The sequence below is a fragment of the Phaethon aethereus genome (assembly GCF_964289735.1).
Source record: "Phaethon aethereus genome assembly, chromosome: 9".
Lineage (NCBI taxonomy): Eukaryota > Metazoa > Chordata > Aves > Phaethontiformes > Phaethontidae > Phaethon > Phaethon aethereus.
This window is the reverse complement of record NC_138585.1, coordinates 27,709,444-27,725,284: the sequence shown is the minus strand read 5'-3', so window position 1 is coordinate 27,725,284 and position 15,841 is coordinate 27,709,444. Positions and strand designations below refer to the sequence as shown.

Below are 15,841 nucleotides of genomic sequence, written 5' to 3'. Positions count from 1 at the left end.
GGTTGCAGGGTTGTATGAGGTCATCTGGTGAGGAGAAAGTTGAACGTAACTGATTTCCTACTTTCACAATGGCTTTCCTAGGATGTCTGAGTGTTATCCTTGGTTTCTGAGGGATTGTGTGTTCTAGATATGTAACAGTATCCTTGTTCCTGATCTTAACCGGCATCTTTAGTTTTGATGATTTGTGCCAAAATGTGGCAGTATAAATCACTCCACAAGCGTATGCTTGGCTTTCTTGGGTATACATTTCACTTCCAATTTTTTTTGTCATGCTCACTTCTTTGCACCAATGAAGGCATAGCAAATGAATCTAAAAAACTGTATGGAGCACAGTTCCACCCTGAAGTTAGCCTCACAGTGAATGGGAAAATGATCCTGAAGAATTTTCTTTACGATATTGCGGGATGCAGTGGTACCTTTACCGTGGAAAACAGAGAACTACAGTGCATTCAAGATATCAAAGAGAAAGTGGGCTCATCAAAAGTCCTGGTAAGTAGATTGAATTGAAGCTGAAAGGTTATTTGCAAAAGCCTGACAGAAACACTGACACAGTTACTCAGGTTAATCTGAAAAATCAAGAATTGTCATGATTTGGGTAATACATTAAACATGTTTTAGATAGCTTGCACAGTTGGGTCAATAGCTTGTTTGACTGCTTGTTTTCTTCCAAGTCGTTGACCAAGTCAGTAGTCTGTTCTGATCCTCATAGTTGTATCTGAATTATTTGTTAACATTTGGCCAGCTGTCTATGGGGAAAATTTTGTTGGGTTTTTTTCTTCTTTTTTTCTTCCTCATCCTTAGGTTTTACTCAGTGGCGGTGTGGACTCGACAGTGTGTACTGCTCTCCTGAACCGAGCTTTAAACCGAGATCAGGTCATAGCTGTACACATAGATAATGGTTTTATGCGCAAAAGAGAGAGTCAATCTGTGGAGGAGGCACTCAAAAAACTTGGGATTCAAGTTAAAGGTACCATAATTTTTGTTCAATATGCCTGATACCACCAATGACATGACCAGTCTTCTGAAATGTACGTTTAGCGTTTGGTCTCATGGATTTGAATTGACCTTTGCAGCTCTCAGACTTTACATACCAAAGCATGGTTGCTAATTTGGAACAACCTAGACCTATTCACAAAATTTCAAACCTAAAATACTAAACCTTACTTATTTGATTGGAGCATACAACAAACCAGGCCATCGCTTCAGTTTCTGAGATCCAATACCCGCTGTTGGGGCGCAGCAAAGCAGTGGATGTGTGCCTCAGTCACTGGTGCTCAGTCACTTTTCTGCTGACGGTTGAGTAATCCTTTTCAGCTGCTGCAAAGCTCATTTGATTGCAGTTTTCTTCAGTAACTTGGTTAAAACCCTACTGGAGGACTGTTATTTCTTGTCCTTGATTTCTTTCTTTTTAAACTGTGAGCTTATTTGAGTGATTGAATGCAATTATGGCCAAAATTACTTTTTCAAGGCAGTTTTTTTTTGCTCTCCTGGCTTCTAAATAGGTGCATTTTAGTTGGTTTTGGAGTAGCTTGTTGAGAAGCAATACATTATGAGAGAGTGGAAGGTACCTTGTCATGGCTGATGAGAAGGTTTAGAGTTCTTCAGTACCTGAAGTACAAGGAGGTCAGAGAAGACAAATTATGTACGTTTGAGTTGTGCAGACAATGAGAGCTGCTTTATACTGCCCAGCTGATTTATCTCATGAGTAATAGCTGCCTATTCCTGGGGCTGTGTGCAAGTACTGTTGTCAAGTGATTCTCTGCTGGTTTGGTCAGGAAGCGTGGCACTAGCTGAGCAATGCTTTCCATTAGCCTGATGGTGCGAAACAGCGCAGGGAGCTTGCATGTTAGCGTCTTGCAGATTGGGCTGTGATATCCTGATGCAGCAAAGTCTAAGCTTTGTTCTACACACATCTCTATTATTATTATTATTATTATTATTATTATTATTATTATTATTAACAACCTTTTTTAGTGAAAAATCTATCTCTTACTCTTGCAGTCTGTAGGCCAATAAACCTGGGCTCTGGCAGGCTGCCAGAGTAACAAATTGAGGGAATCCCTTTGCTGCAGATTCTCCTTCTGTAGGTCATGGAGTTCAGTGCTGGTAAAAGATGCCAAAGAGCCTCCTAGCTGATCTCTGCATTGAGAGCCTCTCTAAATTAAGAGGCATAATATACCATGAGTAAATAGTGCATCATTTAATTTTGGTTGCAGAAATACCTTGAGGAAATACCACCCTGTAAACTGTTTAAATAAAGCAAGTAATTTATAATCTAAGAGGGGAAGCAAGAAGTGAACTTTCACACGGTTGCCTAGCCTCATATTATGAAAACAAACAAACAAAAACCTCTAGAGTAGGTTAATAAGAGAAATAAAATGCTTTTGTTACAATTAATTCTTGAGGTATTGAACAGCCCTACTTAATGCAGTTAATGGTCAAAGGCCTGGAGTGATTTTTGTTTTCTATTTTTAAAGCAATAGTGTGAAATACTTTTTTGCAACTTTGCATAAAAATCTTTATGGCTTTGCCAAAAAATTCCTGTACTTTCATGCAGTGGTGAATGCAGCTCATTCGTTCTACAATGGTACAACAACTCTGCCCATCTCAGATGAGGACAGAACTCCACGTAAAAGAATTAGCAAGACCTTAAATATGACTACAAGTCCTGAAGAAAAAAGAAAAATTATTGGTGACACCTTTGTTAAGGTAATGTTTATAATTATGTTGGTTGTTTTGTTTTAAATTATATGATTTCTAGATGCATCTTCTACGCCAGACTGTTCCATGCTAAAGCACTATGCACTCAGTGGCATCAGTGGTCTTAATTTGTGGATGACCTAAGAAGCCATTGGTGCGTTACCCTAAGCCTAAACTTTCTGGCAGTCAGTCAATGGTCACAACATGGTTCACAAGCATTGTACTAGATCCACCATCATGCTTAGATATACTGTCTTGATTGGCCATTCATTTCTGTTGGATAAACTTCCATGTGATGGTTTTTCACCAAATTGATGGGTAATGTGAATTGGGGCATGCTGCTGTTGCTTTGCTGAAGGTGAGCCATTTTCCGTCTGTCAGCAATCGGTGTTGGTGATGCAGGGAGAATATAACACTTAACAGGCAGGGATGTTCCTGTAATATGAAGATATTTTTTTCCATTTTCCGTTCAACAAAATATGGGGTTATAGGAGTATTTCAGCAGTGGGCTAGTGTCATAATTAGTCGTCTTGTTTGTGCTTTTGCAGCTCAGTAGCATTTGTTGGGCAATCCATTATCTTCCTTTAGACCTTTGACAACCAAAAAGTAGATAAGAACACTTGTCTGTTTTCTCTCCACCTTATAGATTGCCAATGAAGTTATTGGAGAAATGAATCTGAAACCTGAAGAGGTTTTTCTTGCTCAGGGTACCCTCAGACCTGATCTCATTGAAAGCGCTTCCCTTGTTGCAAGTGGTAAAGCTGAAGTCATCAAAACTCATCATAATGACACAGAGCTGATTCGAAAGTTAAGAGAAGAGGTAAATGAAAATGAGGATATTGGTGTATCTTTCTGGTTCTCACATATGTGAAGCCGAGTATCCAAAGTTAACAACTTCTATGTTCTGCTGGTATAACTGTCTCATGTTGATGGAACCCTATTCTGATTAGGCCCTTTAGATTATATTGTAATGTGTTACAATTTATTACACTTCTTAGTTGCTACATTCCCGTAGTCAAAATTGAGTATTGTCCAGCATTGGATATTGAGGAAGAGGTCAACAGATTGAACGTGGATTCATTCAGTGTAAACAGTGGTGTTCTCAGCTGCAAGCTGAAAGCCATTTCCTCACTCTTACTTTTTAACCCTCAAAACAAACCTGCATCCTAGTAAGGAAGCAGAGCAATACCAAATAACTTTAGCAGGAGAGTAGTTTAAGACTTCTCAGGCAACTTTATTCTGGTTCAGCTGGAATTCATGATGTAACGGGTCACTTATTCCTTCTGTTGTATCTTGTTCTGAACACTAGTCAGTGGGTAACATTTAGGTGCTGATAGTCCAGATCTGGCACATTATGGATTCAGGCAAGAGCAGGGACAGTGCTTTAGTGAAAAGATCATTAGCTCCTGTTGAAAGGGAGGGACAAAATACTCCTCTTCTTGAACCTCTAGTAACCTTCAGCACTGCAAGCTTAATATTCTCCTCTCTCTTGAGAGAGCATGAGAATAATACATCTAAATGGGTTGAAATCTGGGGATAGTTCCTTCAGGTACCTACAGGGATGAGTTCTTTCTGTTCTCATGCAGCTTCTTCATCATGTTACCAGTAACCTGGTCGGCTCTCAGCTGGCAGTATGCTGGTCACACACCATCTGTTTGCCAGTTGTCAATTTAAGAACCCACAAATCTTTCTGAAATGGCCCAGCACGGACATCCATCTATGGATGACCACCAGGAGGTTGAAGGTGATACGAATGCAGGAGGTTGAACTGTCTGAAGAGAAGCAGCCCAAGTCCTGTCCCTTTGATTGCACTCCCAGTCGGTCTGTTTAGTCCAAAGTCTGGAAAAGCTTTCTGAATACTTTTCTCCTGCAGAGCCCTTAACTATTAGCATATGAAGCAAATGTAGGAGACTGCCCTGTTTTGTCTTTTCTGACGTGAGAATGGTAGGTTTTCTAACTGTATTAAAAATTGAGAGAATGAATGCCTGAGACATCACATAATAACCCTGTTGGAAGGTGCTTATGTATTAGTTTTTAGTAAGTGCCCAACCATAGGAGAGAAAGTAACTGTTACTGACCCACGCTTCTAAAACTGTACAAAGTATTTTCAAGGCTTTTAAATTGGTTTGGACATCTAGGGAAGAGAAGAAATTCTGAATTTCTGAAGATAGTCAGCGCAGGCTTGACCTACAGCTATACCTACACTGATTGAGCCATTGATACTTCTGGCACGAACTTAAGCTTCCTTGGCTTAGCCTCTGTCCTGCAGCTGTTTTTACAAAGCCCACATTCACATGTACTTTTCTTTCCAGTCTTTATGCAAGTGTTGGCAGCTGGTGCTGTGAAAAGCAGACCGATGTGACTGCCGTAACCTAAATGTTTGAGGTTTTTTGTTGAATATGTAAGCTGGATTGTAAATTTCTTTTTCTTTTCTTAAGGGTAAAGTAATAGAACCACTGAAAGATTTTCACAAAGATGAAGTGCGAGTGCTAGGGCGAGAACTTGGTCTTCCTGAGGAGCTGGTTTCGAGGCATCCCTTCCCAGGTATGAGAGTTGGTCTGTGCTACTTAGTGAAGGGAAGGGCTATAGATCGCATCAGTGTTGCTTAGAATATACTTAACCTGTAGAATGAATTTATGCTGGAGCATAAAACTTACCTCTAAACAGGAAAAAATTTATGGATTGATTAGTTTTTAATTAAGCAGGAGTTTTTTTCAGGAAAAGAACACTTGAGAGCAGCTGTATTATGTATAGTGATTAAAGGAAAAGTTTTATAATAGAGTTTGCTTTTAGCTGTATTTGTTTCTTTTTAGTTCTATAAGCCAAAGCAACAATTACCAGTGAAGTACAGCTGAATGCTGCCTGAGCTGTCAAATGTGTCTTACTTGAAATAATGGCCTGTATTTAAATGCAATGCCTGCTTTTCTAAGGGGCATTTGCTGTTTTGAAAATGATTGCATGGAAAATAACAACAGTTCCCCTCCAGAAAACGTCACAGTATAATACAGCAAAGCCCATATTCTTTTAAGGGACTTATGTTTTTCTGTCCATGTGTTTTAAAATTGTCCTGCAGGGTGTGTAGTAGTCACTGCCAGAGCGTGTAGGCTGTTGTGCTAATGCACCAGCACCACATGAAATGCAAGAAGCTGTCTTCAGACATTTCCAGCAAATTATATGTGCTTTTGTATTAAGTAGCTAGAAGGTCAAATAGCTGTCGGGGTCTTTAAAAACAATGGAGACTCAACCGTGTGTTATAACCAACGCTTTCATCCCAGTTGCCTAGCAAAGAGAAGGAGGAGGTTCCTGTTGGCTTTGGCTTGCCATCCACCACCCTTCATCACCACTAACTGCTGCTTTACACAACCAGCCGATCTAAGGTGTAGGTAAATAATGCCTAAATGTGCCAAACAGCAATATCGTTCCAGAATAAACTGCTTGTGTATCTTTTTGTCTTGTAGGGTGTTAAGACAACTGCAGTATAGGTATAGTGGCAAAATATACAGTACTCAGGTTGACCTGCTGTTCCAGATGCTGTCACATTTTTAGCTGAGAGTCAGCTTCCTCTTATTAAGTATAATGTTTTTTCAACTTCGCACTGCAGGTCCTGGTCTAGCAATCAGAGTGATATGTGCCGAAGAACCTTATGTGTGCAAAGACTTCCCTGAAACAAACAACATTTTGAAAATAGTTGCAGATTTTTCTGCGAGTGTTAAGAAGGTAACAAAATCGCAAAATTCTAATATGCATAAAAGTAGTATGATCGTTCTGTAGTGGCTTGCCGTAAGGTTTAAGCTGCTAAAAGTTTAAAACTACTTGTTTGTGCTCTTCAAGGAATAATGCATGCCAGTACAACTCGCTCGAAGCCGCTCAGTATAGTACAGTAGAATTTTTAGTGCCATGACTGATGCAGGTGTTGAACAATTTCTGGAAAATGAAAGTTTATAACCTTTCAAATAGTAAATGAATTTTGGTTTAGTTAAACTTTGTGCTGATGAGATTTCTGGAGAAAATTCAAATCACGTAGTATCAGGAAAAGATTTTCCATCCCTGAAATAGTTGTAACTTTCTAGATTTCCGTGCACTAACAATCACTGAATGCCTAAATGGAAGTGCAGGAGCGAGGAACTAGTGCTTGCCAGATGTCAGAAGTAAAAACCTGAAGTTTTTAATCGGTGATGTTTAAGTTCTCAGTCTCTGAACGGTTATGACCTCTCTGATTACCGTAAGCTCACTTGAGTTAAACTGCAGCGGGAGGTGAGAAGTCATAAGCAGAGAGCTGCTTTAAGGTGTAAGTTCAAAACAACTTCCGAAAATGTTGATAAATACAGAAGGGCGAGTATTTACATCTGTTTTTCCTTTAAAACATATTGAATTCTAGTGTGGCGTAACAGAATATTGCTTTGTTCTGTATCTGAAATAAACAAAAATGAAAAGTACAGCTTTGTGAAAGAGAGAATATGTGTAGGAAAAGAGCTTTACCTATGGCCTTAGAGAACTTCAGCTTAAAACACATATGGTCTAATCAAACAGAATTGCTTTGGCTAAAATTTAGTTGTTAAATGAAAGATATTTTTTAAATAGTTCCAAGGGTAAATGTAGACTAAACTTGAGCAAACAGCTACTTAACTAAAATTCTTCTATTTGCACTGTGTAACTTCTGTTTGAGTGCCTGGGGGCTTTAATAAAATTTTATTTTTCTGCGTCACTGCACAGCCACATACTTTGCTGCAAAGGGTCAAAGCGTGTACGAGTGAAGAAGACCAGGAGAAGCTGATGCAGATTACAAGCCTACATTCACTGAATGCCTTCTTGTTACCAATCAAAACTGTGGGAGTGCAGGTAAATGGATTCATTCAAGGGATGTTCTGAAAGCTGCTGCCTAGCAGTGTGGCAGGCTGCGGTGAAGCATAATAATTGCCGCTTTAAGATACGGAAATAAAGAGCTTGACTCAAGAACATAAACTTCAAACGACGGTGATACCTATGTTGTTGTCATTTCTCAGTGCTGGTGTAGTGCAAAGGTGTCAAGGTTCCTGAATAGACACTTGAGTAAATGCCAGGTATTGTATTTGAGGATGTCATTAAGGTTGAATAACGCTGGTCCCTTATAGGCAATTTCTTCAGGACATTCATAATCTTGTAGACCTCTGCTGTAATCCTGTGAGGAGGAGTCCTAGACTAAGTTGGTCAAAACCCCCTGCTTCCTACATTTGACCATGGTTGTTGCCCTTTCCTGTACTTTTTCGAATTCTGCTACACCCTTATCCTTGAGAGGAGAGAGACCGGAGTAGTGCAGGCCATTCGGGATATGGGAACACTTGAATCTGTGCGGTGGCATAGTGTGTTCTTTCCTTTCACTACTTTGCTAATGCCACGCACGTGTTTGTGGGCTGTCCTTCGGTGACAGAAGTACAAACCAAATACAAATGCTGAGCTGGCATTCTCATGGAATTGTGTGCAGTAACTTGGGAGATTTCTTTACTGAGAAGTCATAGCTGTAAAGCACCTTTCTTTGCACTATCAGTATTGAATTACATCTCCTGTTTTATTATCGGCTGCTTAATGTTGTGCATCACTTCTGTAACTCTTTGCAGTCAGCTTTTATTAGTGTTTTAAACAGCAGTGTCGTTAGCTAATTTCTACGCTTTGCCATAGCTCTTCCTCAGATGGTGTCATGAAAATACCAGTATGCAGTCAGTCTGTGCTCTGGTCACCTTGTATGAATCTTCCCATTCTGAATCTTTCCTTTTATACACTCTCAGTAGCTCATGAGAGGTCTGCCGTCTTACTCTGTTTTCTCATGCACTTGGTACCTCTCAGCATACTGATTTTACCAGCTTAGTGTCTGCTAAATGTTGGCACAAAATATGGTACTGTAAACTACAGGGTGAATGGGAAAGTACTGTGAGCTATTTCATCATCAAAGTTCACATTAAAACGTATTTATTTTTCTTTAAATAGGGTGATTGTCGTTCATATAGCTATGTTTGTGGGATCTCTAGTAAAGATGCTCCACACTGGGAATCTCTTATGTTTCTTGCCAGGCTCATACCACGCATGTGCCACAACATAAACAGGTAAGGATTTTGAATTGTCATTGTTTCTAATAATCTACTTAATATATGAAAGTTTAGCATGCACGAGCATTCTCCTGTCTAATCTATAGTATAATTTTTTTATGTTGGCCATGGGTATCATGCAGAGATCACAAATACACAATAAATCAAAACGTAGGTGTATTTCTGGAATTACTAGCTTGGAAAAGAAATTGGTAGCCTATCTCTTCATCTTTTTAAACACTTGATTAGACAATATCCAATGTAACTTACACAAAATCTCTTTGGAAAGATTCCAAGCCTGTTGGTGAGTTGTGATGTCATGCAGTGTTCTCTTGCTTTGTGTCAAAAAGGGAGTTTATGTGGGACTGTCAGTTCTACTGGCACATAAGAAAGCTCCAAAGCTGGGCGGTGTCATCGTAATTGAGCTCTCTTGTGAATATGCATTTTCTAGCTACTTGATTCTGTAACTTTTCTAGCAGCTGAGTTGCTTAGATATTAAATCAGTTCTGGAGAATGCATATCCTCCTTGCCTGGCTGTAGACTTTCTGATGAAACTGCTTATAATTGCTGATAGCAAAACTTACTTTTGTCACATGAATGACCCCTACTGAAAGAGGTATTACTCATACAAGCTCGAGGCATGGACCTGGGTCAACCTCATGAGGTTCAACAAGGCCAAGTGCAGGGTCCTGCACCCGGATTGGGGTGACCCCCGTTGTGAGCACAGGCTGGGGGACAAAGGGACCGAGAGCAGCCCTGCTGAGAAGGACTCGGGGGTACTGGTGGGTGAAAAGCTGGACATGAGCCGGCAACGTGCGCTCACAGCCCAGAAGCCAACGGTGTCCTGGGCTGCCCCCAAAGCCGCGTGGCCAGCAGGGCGAGGGAGGGGATTCTGCCCCTCTGCCCCGCTCTGGGGAGACCCCCCCGCAGTGCTGCGTCCAGCTCCAGAGCCCTCGGCACAGGAGAGACACGGACCTGCTGGAGCGGGGCCAGAGGAGGCCCCAGCGATGCTCCAGGGCTGGAACAGCTCTGCTGGGAGGACGGGCTGGGAGAGCTGGGGGGTTCAGCCTGGAGCAGAGAAGGCTCCGGGGAGACCTTCCTGCAGCTGCCGGGGCTGAGAGGGGCTGAGGAGAAAGGTGGGGACAGACTTTGTAGCAGGGCCTGTAGTGACAGGACAAGGGGTAATGGTTTTAAACTAAAAGAGGGCAGATTCAGACTGGATCTAAGGAAGAAATTTTTCCCAATGAGGCTGGTGAACCCCTGTCCCAGGTTGCCCAGAGAGGTGGTGGATGCCCCATCCCTGGGAACACCCCAGGTCAGGCTGGACGGGGCTCTGAGCACCCTGCTCTGGTTGGGGACGTCCCTGCTCACGGCCGGGGTTGCACTAGGTGGCCTTGGCAGGTCCCTGCCAGCCCAAACCCTCCTGTGATTAAAGGCAAGATCTTGAATTGCAAGATACTGCTTTAAACTAAATGCAGAGGTAACAAAAGAAGGCATAAAATCAGGATTGCATGTGCAATTTCAAAGTACGTGCTGGGTTTACAGCATTGCTGTCTTCTTTAAGCTCTTTTGGATGTAATACTACCCTCCTGAATATACCACATCTCTGGGACTTCTGCTGTACCAGGGTACGTTTTCAGAATCTTTCATTCCTGTTTATAGGGACACTGAAGCTGGCAGTTTGAGGAGTGCACCGAAATAGTTGGTCTGCTGCCCAGCTATGCTTGCAGACTTTCTATTACACACAGAAATACAGAATGTAAAGCTTGCATATTTTTCTGCTTTGGATTTTAGACAAATATTCTTGGTTTGTATCTACAAACTGAAATAACTTGTGTGAATACGACTTAGTAAATCCTTGCATGAGGCCCGTCAGTATTATACTTTGCTTTTTGTTCTGCAACGTACAAAACACGACAAATGAAATTAAAAAGGTAAAGCTGATGTGACCAGCTTGAATTCAGAAGATATTTTATTACAGATATTGTTACATAGATTTATAAATAGCAGTGTTAGTGCCCTGTGATGAAGACACAGCTATTCATTAACAATAAGGTTTACTATTTAATGTTATCTTTTGGTAGTTTCCTATTAGGAGAGAAGATAAAAATTGTAAGCACGTAAGTAGCTCTAGAATAATCTTAACTTTTACTGACATCAAAGTAAATTTGAAAAAACACGCTTTGTGATACCACTGAGTTTGTATTTCTGGTTGTTTTTTCCAAAGGATTATTCTCTTGACTAAATATTATTGGGGCTATATGCTAGTCTCTAGCAAACCAAAATAATTAATACAATTTACTTCCAAAGCTAGTATGCATGTCATGTTTATAGAATATATGCATGAAGTTATTTTAAGCTCTAGTTAGTAGCTAAGGAGAAAATCAAGCATCATGCTTTTTTTCCTAGTTTTATTTTCTCACTGCAGTACTAAAGATGCAGTCTTTAGGCAATCTGTTTTATTCCACGTACACAAGATGTGTTTTTCTACCATCCTGTTTGTTTTCCAGGGTTGTGTACGTGTTTGGTCCACCGGTCAAAGAACCTCCTACAGATGTCACCCCCACTTTCCTGACAACAGGAGTCCTCAGCACTTTACGTCAAGCTGATTTTGAGGCTCACAATATTCTCAGGGAGTCTGGTAGGTGCTTTGCCTTATCCCATGGATTAGACTCTTGTTTCAAGATCCCTGCAAACCTAACGAGGTGTAGTTACAGAGTTACAGAGGTACTGTCAAAATCTACAAGCTTCTTGAATATCCCAAAGAAGGGATAAATTAACAGGATGACTGGCAAGAGCTTTTTCTGAAAGTTGCAGGAGCTGATCACTAAAGCAAAGGAGTTGCTAGCCTTTCTGCTAGCAGAGTTAATTTTCGGGGCTTTTTGAGGACAGTGGCTTGCCTCTGACCTGTCACCCAGAGGTGTGGTGCTTCACTGCAGTGCAGACTTCTGCAAAAAGTACTGTTAGCCGGCTGAAAGTCAGCCAAATTGCTTTGATCTCAGTCATCAGTATTTACCTGAAGTAAATAAACGGTGTGAAGAAATTTGACATAGTTTCTGAATCGTGGGTTTTTTTGTGGAAAGAAGGGAGCCCAAATACTGAGTTTCTAAGGTGATGATGCTCACTACCTGTGGTGGTTTCATACTTCTTAATTAAAGTAAAAGCTGTATTGGCAAAGCCAACCACTTCAGGCTAGCCAGATGGTAATACTGCAAACCCTTAACATCCAGGGAGCATTCAGTACCCTGTGATATGGTACACAGGCAGGGTCTGGGAATATAGTAGTTCTGATGAGGTTCTGTTTGGTGTTTGTTTTATTTTTTTAACTTAATTACATTTGAAGATGCGATACATGTGGGAAGCAGTTCATCACACTTGCTTATTTTTTGTATAAGTCAAGTTACAAAGGATATCTCTTTAAAAATACGTGTTCTGTTTGCAAGGCTGCTTACCATAATTTGTACAGAAATAGCCTCAAAAAGCTGAGGATAACACTGTCAATTGTGTTTGTAAAACTGTAGATGTGTCTCGCTAACTTTTGGTGACACTTGGCTTTGTGTGAACGAATCACTCCCAAAAATAAGACTTGAGTTTAGTGAAAAAGAATCCTTGTACCAACAGCTCAGGCCAGTGCTAGCAGAGGGTGAGAGCCTGCACCAGTGTTAGACGGGCTCTGCAGGCTGCCACACGCCTGAATCTCAAACTTTTAGAGCATTTAAACAGTGAAATTAGGGGGTCTGTGTATTGGCTTTCAGAAGGAGATATTAAAAAAAAAAAAAAAGAGATGATTGTCTGGAGTTACCTCTCAGCCACCACCAACAGGGATACTTAAGAACTTTCTCTTAAATATGTCAAAGACACAAATACTTGTGAATGGGTCTCTATTGGGCTTGATATGGGGATAGATGAAACTCTATGGTGGTTATGTTATGTGGGAAGAAAAGTAGATCTTAAATTGCATTCACAGCATATTACAGGGATAATGGAGATTATCTGGTCTTGTTCTGCATGCCTGCAAATGCTGAAGATCATTTCAAGTGGCAGCTTGAATAGTTTTAGTGTATGCACTACTGCGTGTGATCTTCTGGGGTGTGGTAGCAGTAGCGAAAGATCCCAGAGGTGCGAATGTAGCTCCTAGTATATAGTTTGAAGTACATGTAGGAAATTCTGTAGAACTTCTATCATGCTTGTGTCTTTAAACCAAACTAATGCACTTTGCACTGCTATTTTCTGAAGGTTATGCTGGAAAAATTAGCCAGATGCCAATAATACTGACACCGTTGCATTTTGATCGGGATCCCCTACAGAAACAACCTTCCTGTCAAAGATCTGTGGTTATTCGAACTTTTATTACAAGTGATTTTATGACTGGTATCGCAGCAACCCCTGGTAATGAGGTTCCAGAAGAGGTAATACGGGTTTAAGTTTCTTTTCAACATGAGCTAGTATAGTAGGTGACTCATTTTGACTTTCTTCCCTCTCTCTTGATTGCTTGCCTTGACTTCGATTTTAGCGCAGCTTTTTGTCTCTTTCATAGTAGTCATTAGGAAGAATATGGTGGTGTTTTGGGGAAAAAAGGTAACAAAATGAGAAGCTGGCAGGTGGATATGACAAAGGCTTTCCAGCAGACTTGAGCCAAAATACCACTGATGAAAAAAGAAAGAATACCGCAGCCATTCCTGGGACTTTGAAATTAATTTTTGGCATTAGTAATTGAAATTGTCCTGAGTGACAGAATTGCCCTTGATTGGTACTTCGGATTTTACTGGAACTTGCTATTTTAACATCTCAGTGTGCTGTTTCCTATTTAGGTCACTAAGAGGACTTAGGAGTCTATGTCAGTCATATTTTTCTGGGAAACTCTATCTGTGTCCGGTCCAAAGTGCTGTGTCTCTCTGGGAACGCAGTGTGGAAAGCATACAGGCATGGTTTCGTAATTGCATGTAGCGGAAGTCTTCTACTTTAATAAGGCAGCCTATCCATTTAAAAAGAAGTGATTCGAAGTTAAGTTGCTATGTAAATGATTCCATTATATAAAATGAGGATTCAATTGACCTTGAAGTTTTTTGTTTGTGTGGTGGTTTTTTTTAAACACAAAACAGACCACCACAAAACCCACAACCAAACAAAAAAACCCTGCACATTCTTCAAAAGGTAAAATGGTCACTTTAAGGCTAGGTGATCATGCGGTAACAAAATAATGGAGGTTGTGGAAGATACCTGCGTTTATGGGGAGAATAATCATATTTGATTAAAAATTTTCTGTGTTTTTTCATGGAGAGCAAAGCATTGTTTAATTTATGCTTGCACTATAAACAGCATGTCATGTAAGTGGCATTGTTGAGAACTGTGGGACTTTTAAGAAAGCGGAACTTCTAAGGATCAGCAAATTCTCATCTAGAATACCTTTGCTAACATGAATTGATTGTGAACTCTGGAGAATTACTCTCAATGGAACCTCTTTCCTTTGATGCCTCTTTCTGTGTGGTTTTTTTTTAACCTTTAGAGCTCCCTTTTGTTTCGAAAGGGGTTTAACTCAGGCTGTTGTTTTGTGTTTGGTGGTGGTTCAGCTGGAGATGATGGTCTGAGAAAGTGTGAAAATGTTTGATAGTAACACATAGCAGCATATGTTCCTGCTGAACTTGCAAGAGAGAGTTTTGAAGCTGAAGAGCTGCCGCCCTGAGGGAAGTGTATTGCGATGGACACCCTGGTTTGTTATCAGTGCCAAAAATCAGCAAGTTCCAAATGTAACTGAAGGTATCACGGAGCTAGAAGTTTTGTTTTAAGTTGCCTTTGTTTCTTAATTGGTAGTAATATGCTAATAGCTGTAGACTTTTTCTCTCTTGTGTATAACAGAACCAGTGTGAACAGTTTTCCTTTTTTAAGCTTTTCTTGGATCATTTTCATCAGGTCTGTTTGATGTGCTTGCTTCTGATACTTTTTTTTTTTTCCCTCCACAACAGGTTGTGTTAAAAATGGTGGCGGAGATTAAGAAGATTCCTGGCATTTCTCGAGTGATGTATGACTTGACATCAAAGCCACCAGGAACTACGGAGTGGGAGTAATTAACTTTTTTCTATTGAAGTACTGTGTGCAGTCTAAATCATATCAGAAACCATTCCCAGTGTTGACATGCAGTACTGTGAAAGAGTGACTGGAGCTGCTACATCGCATCAGATTCCTCTCCTGGAGCATAAACCTGCAGTTAAGAGCTACGCTGGGGATAATAACGAAGTGGGGCTGAGGATTTGTACGGGTAAATAATCATGGCAGCATTGCTGGTGCGCAGACAGATTCCTATTGCTTTTGCCTTCGTCTTACCGATTCTTCCTGTTTTCATGTGTTTTATTGTTAACTGTCATTTCAACGTCTCTTTGTTTTTGTACACTGTGTAAAAAGAGACAGTTTATTTACTTCTACCAACAGCATTGTTACAGCCTAAAAATGTAAAATGAATTCTTTGTGACCAACTGCTTTTGAACGGATTTATTATAAATAAATATTTTGCCAAATGGAGTAGTGGGTACTGTTGCGTTGTGGAATTACTGTGTATCTGTTGTGTGCTGCTTAGCCTGTTCTATATTGTTTGACGTGTTGGCCCATGGCAATAACGTTGAGCTCCGGAAGAGCAATGCTAAAATATTTTGAAATTACCTTTGTCTTTCTGTACTCGCTCCCTCTTGCATCGCTCGGTAGGTGTGCGTGTTGGTAACGGGCGTGTATACACCGGCTGATCTTTAGTATACACTTGCTGCATGTATGCGTATGTCAAATTCCAGACAGTGAAGTATCTTTGTGTGCTTCTGGGACTCTGATGGAAGCGTAAAAACGGGAGTGCGGTTTGGAAGGCTGTTGCACCAGAGCTACTGGATCTGCGAATCCTGTTTCTGTCCTCCGACGCTTGCGCAACAGTCCCTTCACAGCCTGCTGCTGCTGTGCTTTCCTTATGCTTGATGACAGTTTATTTCCTATGCGTTTGCTTTTACAGGAATTTTTTTTGTGTGTTGTACTTAGCTTGATCTTAAGATCATTATAGTCGTTAGTGTGGAGTCATGGTATCGGAGGTCCGTATAGATCCCTTC

At 40.6% G+C, this 15,841-nt stretch overlaps 1 protein-coding gene across 1 annotated transcript; it reads left to right on the top strand.

Moving 5' to 3' along the window:
* Positions 1–192: 192 nt before the first annotated feature.
* Positions 193–15,194, top strand: GMPS (guanine monophosphate synthase; the record flags this gene model as incomplete). Its single annotated transcript, XM_082003748.1, has 11 exons — positions 193–489; positions 802–967; positions 2,558–2,709; positions 3,347–3,520; positions 5,139–5,244; positions 6,302–6,417; positions 7,414–7,539; positions 8,662–8,777; positions 11,270–11,400; positions 12,996–13,168; positions 14,723–15,194. 11 exons carry the CDS (start codon positions 193–195, stop codon positions 14,822–14,824), a joined length of 1,659 nt encoding a protein of 552 aa, XP_081859874.1. The 3' UTR covers positions 14,825–15,194.
* Positions 15,195–15,841: the final 647 nt, after the last annotated feature.